We start from the raw sequence: 10,720 nt of genomic DNA, 5'->3' as shown, positions 1-10,720 counted from the left end.
TAGAATGTATTGCTAGTTGCATAATTAAAACGAGTTTTGAGCCAATATGGCGGCTTCAAAAATTCGTAATTTTTAGAATTCGATATATCGCAACTTTATGTATCGATGTACTGAAACGTCCATCGATGTTCTAGGACTTTTAGAAATATCGATACTTATTTCCTATCCCTACTCTTCTCATCTGTCAATGTCAGGTGTACTTTGAACTCTATGTACTTTGATAACATCATTAAATAATTAATAAAGTAAAAGAATTGGTAGATTTAGCAAAATGTTTTCGAATTGTTCGCGTCAGTTAACTTCACAGGTATTTATATAATTTTTCTTATGTAATAACTTTGCTCATAATTGAACAATTTCTAGTTTTCCAATCATTTGAAACGTCTTCAAAGTACTCTAATTATCGCCGAACACGATAACAAGGGCCTTAACCCAATAACCCAAAATGCGTTAACTGCTGCTAAAAAAATAGGGGGCGAAATTTCTGTTCTCGTAGCCGGGACCAAATGCGGCCCTGCGGCGGAAGCCCTAGCCAAAGCAAACGGTCTTTCAAAGATCCTTATTGCCGAAAGTGATGCTTTTAACGGTTTTACGGCCGAAAGCCTGACCCCCCTTATAATTTCAACACAAAAACAGTTCAATTACACTCATATTATAGCCGGGGCTTCCGCTTTTGGTAAGGCTCTTCTGCCGCGAGTTGCGGCTAAATTGGACGTCTCCCCCGTCTCTGACGTGATTGGGATTAAATCCCCAGACACGTTCGTGAGAAGCATCTATGCAGGTAATAAAAAATACAGTTGCACTCCTGTGGTGGTGACCCCCCATACTCTTCTTAGGTAACGCCATCCAAACCCTGAAAGCCAACGACCCTATCAAAATTATAAGTGTCCGAGGGACCAGTTTTGAGGCTGATAAACTCGAAGGGGGCTCGGCTAAAACCGAAACTGTCCCCACTGATGGCTGCGCCACTGACATGACTGTCTTCGTGGGGCAACAATTGAGCAAATCCGACCGGCCTGAGCTAACCAGTGCCAAAGTCGTGGTCAGTGGGGGTCGTGGCTTGAAATCGGGCGATAATTTCAAGCTCTTGTACGATCTTGCCGATAAGTTGAATGCAGCCGTGGGGGCTTCCAGGGCTGCTGTTGACGCTGGATTTGTTCCGAATGATCTTCAAGTTGGCCAAACTGGGAAAATTGTCGCACCGGTATGTTATAACCGTTTTCATATTAATGTGCATCGAAGTAGTCGTTGAAACGGATCATTTTAAGGTGGCAACCATGCGAAAATTCGAACAATCCCAACCTCAAAATTATTTTCTCAAATAAATATGTGTATTTGTTTCTGAGGTAGCAAAAAATAATTAAAATTAACAACGTAATTAACATAGGGTGGCAAACAAAAAATTTTGTCATTCTTATTGATATAATTAAATTTGTTCTGAATGACATTAATGACACTTTTTGTGTGAATCGGCCTTTAAATTGAAGATGCATTTAGACTTCGATGCACTTTAAAATGAAAAAGAGATAATTACGATGAAAGTGTACGTAATTGGGATTTTTTTGATAGGATTTATACATCGCAGTGGGAATTTCGGGAGCTATTCAGCATTTGGCTGGGATGAAGGACAGCAAAACTATTGTGGCAATCAATAAGGATCCAGAAGCCCCAATTTTCCAAGTCGCTGATTATGGATTGGTCGCAGATTTGTTCAAAGCCGTGCCGGAATTGACTAGTAAATTGCCTTAAAGTCTTTCGCGTCAAAAGTTTTGTAATTATATATTTTTGAAAATAAACTTGTTATTATTAAAACTTGTCTGAAAAACTTTATTAAAGTGAGTAAAAAATAATACTTTGTTACGTTATTGGACGGATTAATACTTGCACTTTTTATATCACATGAGTTAATTCAGGCCGAAGTTACGTGTAAAGCTATCAATAAATAAAAAATAAATATAAAAAATTAACTCCAGGTGTCAATAAAACACAAGATCATATGACTGAGATGCTCGGGTGTCTCCAGCATTGCCATATGACCGGCATTTGGGATCAGTTCTAGAAAGGCCCTCGGTATGGTCTAAAACAATCGACTATTGCTTTGTCTCATTAAAACCAAAAAACAAACCCTCTCCATTTCACATTGTTGCACAAGCGTAACTTTCTTGTCCTGCAGCCCATGCACCAGTAGCGTGGGTACAAGAATACGTCTATGAAAGGCAGCGTCGCCCTCGGGCCAGTTTTGCCCCCTTGAAATGTACTCTAGGATGCGCGGGGGTATCGCTGACTCGGTTTCGCAAACCTCGAAATGTTTACCCCGGGAGGAAAACAGGAAACTTCTCTTTAAACCACAGAAAATAAGGGGCTTGAACAGAGTGTGGATGCACCCAAATGGGGAAATTTCGCTGTTTTTGACCGGGGCTGCGAGAGGTGTAGGGCCGCCGCCGCTGATTAGTATCAACTGCGAGATTTGGGGGGCCCTGTGTCGGTAGAGAGCTGTTACGATGCTACACCCGTAAGAGTGTCCGATTAGAATGCATTTCCTCTTGTCATCTGATGCAGTGTAGTGGTCGAAAATTGTTATTGCGTGAATTAGTAGATTGTGAAAAGTGTATGAATTTGGCTTGTTGGGGGCTGAACTGTAGCCATGCCCTAACATGTCGGGGGCAATGACCTCATATCCTTTATTGACCAAAGTGTGGATAACTGGCCACCAAACCTCAGCGGAATTGCCAATACCATGAAATAAAATAATAATCGGTTTCTGAAACAAAAATTTGAGAATTGAATGACTCAATTAGCTCTGGTTATACTTTTTGTGCCGCGTATTTTTTATGGAGGCATTGTTTAGGCTGTCTCGTGATCGGTTTTCGCAAAACAACACCGTCATCGTCGCTTTTTTGATAAGCTAAATTGATGACGCCGTTTTGATTCCTCAAAATATAGTATTCCTGAAAGGCTTCAAAGATTGTTTCTTGGATAATGCGCTCGACGAAAGTCTCAATGTTGACAATGCGTTTGGGAACTGCATCGAAACTGGAAACACTAAAGTGGCTTAAGCAACAGGCAGTTCATATTCATCACTCACCTGTCTCGGTTTTCTGCTATTGTGAGTTTATTATTTGAGAGTCTGAATGACCTTCTGAATGAACAACTACAAATTCCGATTTTTAAAGGCTTGTTCCATTTTGTGAACCAGTACTCTTCAGACAGCGAACTTCGTTTGGGATTTTGGTGCAGGTCCAAATTTGGTAATTTTTGCACGTTTTCTGGTGTGATATGTATCACACGGATGCGTATATTTGATTCAATTAAAAAAAATTCGCTGTTTTCGGGCGCTACGGGATCTAGGGGATAAACAGGTTGTTTGATGGTGCAAATAGATAAAAGTTGTTCCCATGTATCCACCACTTTTGGGAAACAATAACACGGGTTTGAAACGTACTGTTGCTCGTTCATTTCGTTTATGTTATGCCCATTTTTAATTTTATTAAACTCAGCCCACATTCATTACAGTTAGGTCAATTAGAGCTTGAACTTTGAATAATTCTGACTGAAATTTATTAGGGTAGGTAAATTTTGAACTAACTAAGTAATACCCACTTACCTGAGCCTTGCTTTACTTAAGTATTGACTTAAATAAATAAAAACAGTTGCTTGGCATTTTTTGTGACCAAGAGGTTGTCGTAACTGTAATAAGTTTTTTCAATTTTTTCCATGCGGAATCAAATCATTTCTAACACACAACTGCTTTTACCACCTGTTTGCATAATTATATTGCAAATTTATTGAATAAATTTAAAAATTCGCCAACAAAAACAAAGGTCACTTTTGGAGACTTGGAAGGATTGGTAGGCGTGGAACGGTAGATAAATGGCGGCAAATTTGAAATAAAACAACTTTGATGTGAATTAATAAGTATTTAATTAATAACATCATGATTACAGAGAATTATACCAAAAAAATCGCAATTTCACAATGCGTTAGAACAAAAAAATTCTAAAATAAATATGTTTAGATCTGGAGTGATAGTTAACATGTAAACGTATCACATTTTTTACGGACTTAATTAATGTTCTATCACTGTTTTACATGTTAGTAGGAAAAGAATAATCAAAATGTTAAGCCATTTTGTTGATTATTGACAAGTGAAGAGTGTTCAATTGATTTGTCCATCTATCCAGAGCGTTGTATCGTGCCATATTCACAGCAGCCCGTTCAAGGAATAAAACTTGATTTACTTGATCAATTCTCCCTTCAATAGTACTAAAAAAAGCAACGCATTAAAAACCAGTACAACAAAAATCAAAAAACCCACTTATCTAAGATGCACGAAACTAAAAGATTCTCTACTTCAGAAACATCAATGTTTAATTCAGTTGAAATAAAAGGAATCTGAATCCGAGTGTATGGTTTAATTAGCTTAATCAGAACTTGGGTCCGGATGTTGCGTAACAAATCTGTAAAAAAACTTGTAGAAAAAAAATTTGTTGGGAACATAACAACCTTCAATATGTTCTCTAATAAAAGGATCATCCATAATATTCTGTCTGTTCTGTTTCAAGATCGACTCAAATTCATTGATATCATTGGTTTGATAAGCGTTTACTAAATTTGTCATTGCAAGAATTTCCGGATCATTTTTGTAAGGTTTAGCTTCCTGAGAATCAAACGGGTTAATCCCTGATTTCATTAGCCTGAAAAAAACAATTGTATAATGGCACAACCACACCAAGATTTTTACATGTTAGCAAGAACAAGATATTTCAAACAAGTGGTTCTTCTGGGGCTGCCTGACTCGTCGTAGTTTTTAAAAGCTTCAAAAAAGTCAGTATGAGCTTTTTCAAACTCGTCCTCGCGTAGATGCATTTTGCCGCCACATTCTAAAAAAGATGTTATTTTTACGCAATGAAAAAACCGTTTTCACCTCTTATAACGCCCATGATAAGTGGATGAGGTATTGCTGATTTAATATGAAGCGATTGTTCATACAAAGTTTTCAGTTTCTTATTGTTTTTCTGCGCTGTGTACATTTGGATTTCTAAAGCGTAGATTTCTAACAGTTGCGTTCCCTTTTTTAAGTCATCTTCACCGTCATCAGTTTGGCAAGACTGATGCAACTGTTTTAAAATTTTTGCCAGTTTGTTAAAATCGCCGCGGTCGTAATAAAGTTTCCCTAATTTAGTGTTTGTTTTAAACCATAATCTGTCATTTTTAGCGTCCTTGAGAGCTTCTAGAGTAGTTTCATAAAAGTTTTGTAACAGTTCCATCTAAAAAAAACTCATTAAATCACTCATTTCATTACTATAAACTACTGACATTTTTTGACGTTGAGATGTAGTCTAAAATAGAGTTGATTGATTTTTCGCTATGATTTCTTGTGACGGCACTTTTTATATAAGTCAGTAATTGCTTATAGCGCGTCATCATTTCCTCAAAATTACCCTTAAATCAAAAATAATGTAACAATAAATACTAAATGGGGCATTACGTACCAGTTTAAAATTAATTTTAATCATTTGTTTGAGGGCTTTAAAGCCCCACTCCCCCTTCTCCCCACTTTCTAGGTCTAATACTTTTTGAAAAGAGGCTAGTGCGGCTTTGGGTTCTTCTTCCTTCAGAGATTTGCTATTGTAGTACTGATTTTCCAGATCAACATCCGGTTCTGAATTACTATCCTCTGAATATTCCTAAAAAAAACAAATTCCAATATTTTAGCACCAAATATAAGCAAAATACAAAATAAATGTTATAAATAGTACAAAAATGTTTTAATTTTTTCCAGAGTTTGAGGTTAGGTAACACCTACCAGTCCATAATCCTCCTCATCTTCGCACATAAAATCGTCCTCGGCGTCAGACATGGTCTTAGGTTCTCAAATCGAAGTTTTTTCACCTTTAATTATGTTAAAAATGAGTTTTTTGTCCAGTTGTTCTTATACAAACTGACAGCTTTAATTTTTAAAACTATTGACACTGTTGACAGATGACAGTGGCGTACCTAAAAATCACACATTTAATTATATTATAAATCAAATATCACAATTAATAGCGTCTCAAATAATAATTAAAAACAGTTAAATTAAAATTTATAGAATTTTGATAAACTAATAAATTTTTATTGATTTTAGAACAGTGGTGTAGACAGTAAATTAATTATTTTAAACGCGGTTAATTTAAAATAAAAACTAAGTTTTTTTAATATCATTTATTCATAATTATAAAATATAGTACATTTACAGCCATTTTGTGAGATCAATTGATGGGACGCTTACGCATGGAACAATCGGATTACTGAAACAAAAAATACAAATAAAAACTCAAAAACTTTTTTTTTTAAATACTTGTCTCCTGGTGGGTTCCATGCATTTACTGTTACGTTCAGTATATAGTCACTAGTGTCACAAACAAGGCGCGAAAGCGTCGCCTTTCGTATTTCATTAAGTTGTGCTAAAAATTCTGTCAGTTTTAAATAACACAAGTTTGAAAATTCACCTGGAGTGAATGAATGCGGTTGGTTTTCGACTTCGTACCAAAACCGGTCACCGTTTTTCCATCTATAGAATTGTTCTCCGATTAGACACTCCAAAACCGGGCTCATTCTGTGTCCTTCTGGTTTATTTTCAAAGTTAACGCCAACAAAAAGGTCGATATCGTCAACTGACTTGTAGACGTTACGGACAGTTTCTATGTGCTTTTTGGGCCAGATGTCGGCCAAATCGTCAAAATTCTTAACTTCGATTCCTCTGCAACCGTACAGAACCGTTGGGTAACCCGGGACTGCATGATCTCTTGCTCTTTGGATGTCGAGAGCGTTCAAGTCAGTACCGTAGGGTTTACCAAAATGGAATAACTTCTCTTCTATCTGAGATGTGTAGAAAGAGTCAATCGTTTGCATGGGTTGGGTAATTACTCCCAAAATTAATTCGTCAAAGTGGTTTTCTTCTTCCAAAATTCCGGGAGAATTCATATAATCCGTTAGGTTAATATGTGAAGTTGGGTCTAAATGATAGTTGTATAGACTAAAATCAAGAATTGCACAAATAGTAACACTTTTGTGACAATTTTACCCTATCACTCCTTGTAGGCCGGAATGGAAAATCCTAAAAGCGGGATTACTGAAACTTATAAGAACAATATTAGGGATTTCTTCGTCGTATTTGTGATATCCTTGACTCCTCGACCTGAGTTCGTTTTTAGTCATAAAATTTTCACTTAGTATATTTGGTAGAAAGTGATTATATGTGATATGGAGATATTCAGCTATGACAATACTTCGAGTTTCTTGGTATATAGTTTCGTCATCCCATTCTGGGTGAATGCTGGCTAAAATATCAGCGATTCTGTTATGTTCCCTCACTAGCATAGTATGCATAACTGTCAATTGAGTATTTTGGTTGACACGAGCCTCTCCTGAAAGCAATATTATTCTTTTGCAAAAATAATAGAAGAAACAACCTGCAACATAGCACACATCTGAATTATAACACGTCCCTTTTGACGGCAGAAAACAGCGACCATCGGGTTTTTGTCGTACTAACATTCGACCACCTTTATGTTCCCGCAAAGAAGATGCAGTTTCAGAATCAGATCCATAAATTTGGGACCCATCAAGACCATGAGTGACGCCATTAATCTACAATTTTGTAGTTTTCAACCATTTTTAAGCAAAATGACAATTACTTGTTGTTTTGGCGCTTCAGGATCACAATCCCCGGTCAAAGTCGTTTGAGTCCGTGTCATACTTAAACAAGTTTTATTATATTGTGAGTAGAAAGGGTCGTCTTCAGGAATTGGAATAGATAAACACACAAGAGGATCATCTGAGGCACAACAATCATCAACTCCGGCTAAAAAACCCCAATTAGTGTCTTAATAGCAGAATTTGTAGTTTTGCTACTTTTGGGAACACCGACGGCAAAATCGTGGGCAATAAATTGTGCCCATTGGGCTACAATTAGTGATATAGTATCAGGTACGTCCTTGTCGTCAAAAACAGTAGTGACGATATGTCTAGCATTGGGTAACTCTCCTCCATCACTTGCCACAGGAGGTAACTCTTTGTTATCACTATACCGAGGAGGAAAAACACGAGCAAAAGCTGATGACAACATTCCCCATACCGGGTGTTTTAAATTATTGCATGAACCGTCAAAAGAACGATATTTATACTTGGAGTCACACTCCGGAGGGGTTAAACCACAAGTATCATATTCGCTTGAATCACTAAAATGGATTTAGACAAAATTTAACAAGAAGTGAAACATACCCAAAGTTTTTAGTCCTATCGACGGTATACAAAGGATGAATTGGGGTTTTAAACGAAAATGTTTTAGCACAAACACAAAGAAAAATGCACAAGATGTGGAACTTCATTGTAAGCATTGTTGATGCAATTGCATCATTGGCGTTTTTGAGCCCTTTTATAGTTTAGACAAGTATCTTATCTTAATTTTGCAAGCTAGATTTTGCATTAGTGATTCATACACATATGATATATTTTTAACTAGGCTAACGACATCAAGAGTCAGCGTTTGATTTTTTAATGACATGGCAGAGTTGCGTTGCATATTTTTTAGTGTCAAAAGCCCCAAAAAATATCATCAAGTACGTGTATCCAACCATGAACGTTGTGCAACGTATATTGTTTTCTAAATGCAAACGTAAATAAAATAAGATAGTGTCAAGTGACTCTTGTGATTGATTGTCCATCAATAGATCAAGATATAATCTAGTAGTGGCAGTTCAAAAAAGATTTGGCCAAAAGGATCTTACTTATTTATCTGTGGCGCAGCCAGAGACAGAGTTTAAGGGGGTTTACCGGCTTACCTATGTAAAAAAAATTGGGCACTTATTAAAACTTCATTTCAAAATAGACGAGGAAATACATTGATTTACAACAATTTCTCACAGTAAGCATAATCAGTGATTGTAAAAATGTAGCATAAAATGCTTTTAAAAACATTGTCACAAAAAGAATTTTGTTTCTGTAATTAAAAAGTCGCATCGTATTGTGACATCGAAGAGAAAAAAGCTCTTATGCTTTTTTATGCGTTTTCTTTTTGATATGTTTTTGTTGACTTATTTGTTCTTATGCTCTGTCCCTTTCTTAAATTTTTTGCGTTCTTACTCTCTCGTTCTCTCTTATTCTTATCTGTTATCGACAGCCATCTTTTATTGCTTATTTAAGTTAATATTTGAATTTAAATTTGTGAAAAATTGCTGCTTTTTTTTTTTACCGGGATCGAACCCGGACCTACCTGCTGGAAAGCGGGACCTTATGCCGCTGAGCCACTACGCCGTCCGACAGTGTCAATGTTTTAATTCAATATATTCATACAGACTTACACAAAAAATTTTCAAAACTTATTTCTTGCATTTTTGCAACGTTTTTGTACTTATCTAAGTCTCTTGAACCTCCAAGAGTACAAATTCTAATTTTGAAGTTTCCAATTTTTTCAATTTTTGTCGAAATTTTGGGCGATTTTTGGTACCCGGAGCAGTTTATTGCTAATAACTTCGGAATTATTGATGCCAGTTCTTTACGTTTGGTACCGTTGAAAAGCAAATTTAATTTTTTATCATATAAAAAAATAATTGTCCTACCTTAAATAATTATCGAGAAAATTGCTGATAAAGTCAAAAATGTTAATTCAACTATAACTTCTAAACGATCAAGAATTTTGCACTTTTCTCGGATTTCTCGGAACATATGTTACATATGTATGCATAAAAAACATTATAACGTTTGAGATACAGTTTAACAATTACAAAATTAGAAAAGTAAATTTTTTTTAATGTTCTAAAGTTATAACAACAAATAATTGTAAACAAAATTCTAATGTTTAACTTGGTTGTATAGTTTTAGTTTTATTACCAATGCCTGATTTTGTTCTCGCTGCGCCACTGCTTATTACTATGCAGCAATTTTTTATTTATTATTGAGAAAATAACTAGAAAATATATAGCACTAGACCATATTTTGTAAAAATTCAATTTTTTGACTTTTTATGAGACTACCCTGTATAAAGAAATGTCATAAACGTATCATGCTTTGTTGTAATAAGAATATCGTCCTAAAAAGATTATTTTTGGACAAAATAAAGATAAAATCGGCGAATATTTTGCTGATAAGATCACAGTTTGCACAATTTACAACTTGCATTAGATACTGTTAAAACAAAGTTTTAATTAAAAAAAATTAATACGGTTGCTTACAAATTTAGGTTTCAATACATTATTGATGTTTATATCGAGTGACTATAAATGTTGTGGGTTAATAAATTGGGTTGACATTTTTGCAACTTTGAGGGGAAATGGAACGTTGGCGGGTATGGTTGAGGTGATGGTACATGGGGTAGTCGCGTGTCTCCATGGTGGTTCCAAGGTTAATCCTGATTTATGATATGATGAAGCATCCTTGAAGGACATAGAAAAACATCTTGGAAATAGGAAATATATTGCGGCTTTATACACTACCCTGAACGCCTGAACGGCTTTGCGCTACTTGACAACGGCGAAAAATGTTCGCATTTCTCATCATCACTCAACTTTATTGTAAACTCTAAGCATGAAATAAACTGCTACACGAAACGCGTTCAAGTTCATTTTCCATGAAACTACCGTTGTCGTTAACCTATTCTTATTAAGTCGGGACTGCTACAGGCTCAACCTAGTACGAAACAGGCAAGTCAAGTGGACGTAACTGTCACACTGGCCGAAAT

General features: G+C 35.9%; 4 protein-coding genes across 4 annotated transcripts; 1 reads left to right on the top strand and 3 right to left on the bottom strand.

The window, feature by feature from the left end:
• The first annotated feature begins 147 nt into the window (after positions 1-147).
• On the top strand, positions 148-1,812 carry LOC123006578 (electron transfer flavoprotein subunit alpha, mitochondrial). The gene is made up of 4 exons (XM_044401163.1): positions 148-307; positions 364-781; positions 837-1,204; positions 1,570-1,812. The coding sequence occupies exons 1-4, from the start codon at positions 272-274 to the stop codon at positions 1,747-1,749; spliced, it is 1,002 nt and encodes a 333-aa protein (XP_044257098.1). The 5' UTR covers positions 148-271; the 3' UTR covers positions 1,750-1,812.
• LOC123006576 (protein ABHD8-like) lies at positions 1,700-3,837 on the bottom strand. Its single transcript, XM_044401162.1, has 5 exons — positions 3,605-3,837; positions 3,086-3,550; positions 2,811-3,042; positions 2,126-2,761; positions 1,700-2,077 (listed from the first exon to the last, which is right to left on the bottom strand). The coding sequence occupies exons 2-5, from the start codon at positions 3,502-3,504 to the stop codon at positions 1,964-1,966; spliced, it is 1,401 nt and encodes a 466-aa protein (XP_044257097.1). The 5' UTR covers positions 3,505-3,550; positions 3,605-3,837; the 3' UTR covers positions 1,700-1,963.
• Positions 3,838-3,902: 65 nt separating this feature from the next.
• Positions 3,903-5,988, bottom strand: LOC123006129 (COP9 signalosome complex subunit 2). The gene is made up of 8 exons (XM_044400343.1): positions 5,807-5,988; positions 5,493-5,687; positions 5,317-5,442; positions 4,925-5,267; positions 4,742-4,880; positions 4,504-4,694; positions 4,316-4,457; positions 3,903-4,263 (listed from the first exon to the last, which is right to left on the bottom strand). Exons 1-8 carry the CDS (start codon positions 5,858-5,860, stop codon positions 4,119-4,121), a joined length of 1,335 nt encoding a protein of 444 aa, XP_044256278.1. The 5' UTR covers positions 5,861-5,988; the 3' UTR covers positions 3,903-4,118.
• A 202-nt stretch (positions 5,989-6,190) lies between these two features.
• Positions 6,191-8,467, bottom strand: LOC123006128 (peroxidase-like). Its single transcript, XM_044400342.1, has 8 exons — positions 8,266-8,467; positions 7,897-8,222; positions 7,680-7,846; positions 7,455-7,632; positions 7,067-7,409; positions 6,492-7,018; positions 6,341-6,446; positions 6,191-6,290 (listed from the first exon to the last, which is right to left on the bottom strand). The coding sequence occupies exons 1-8, from the start codon at positions 8,379-8,381 to the stop codon at positions 6,233-6,235; spliced, it is 1,821 nt and encodes a 606-aa protein (XP_044256277.1). The 5' UTR covers positions 8,382-8,467; the 3' UTR covers positions 6,191-6,232.
• Positions 8,468-10,720: the final 2,253 nt, after the last annotated feature.

The sequence above is a fragment of the Tribolium madens genome, unplaced genomic scaffold (genome assembly GCF_015345945.1).
Source record: "Tribolium madens isolate multiple individuals breed KSU strain unplaced genomic scaffold, Tmad_KSU_1.1 Scaffold_2;HRSCAF=44;Tcas5.2_LGX, whole genome shotgun sequence".
Lineage (NCBI taxonomy): Eukaryota > Metazoa > Arthropoda > Insecta > Coleoptera > Tenebrionidae > Tribolium > Tribolium madens.
Note: the sequence above shows the minus strand (reverse complement) of the source record. Positions and strands in the feature narration are given on the sequence as shown.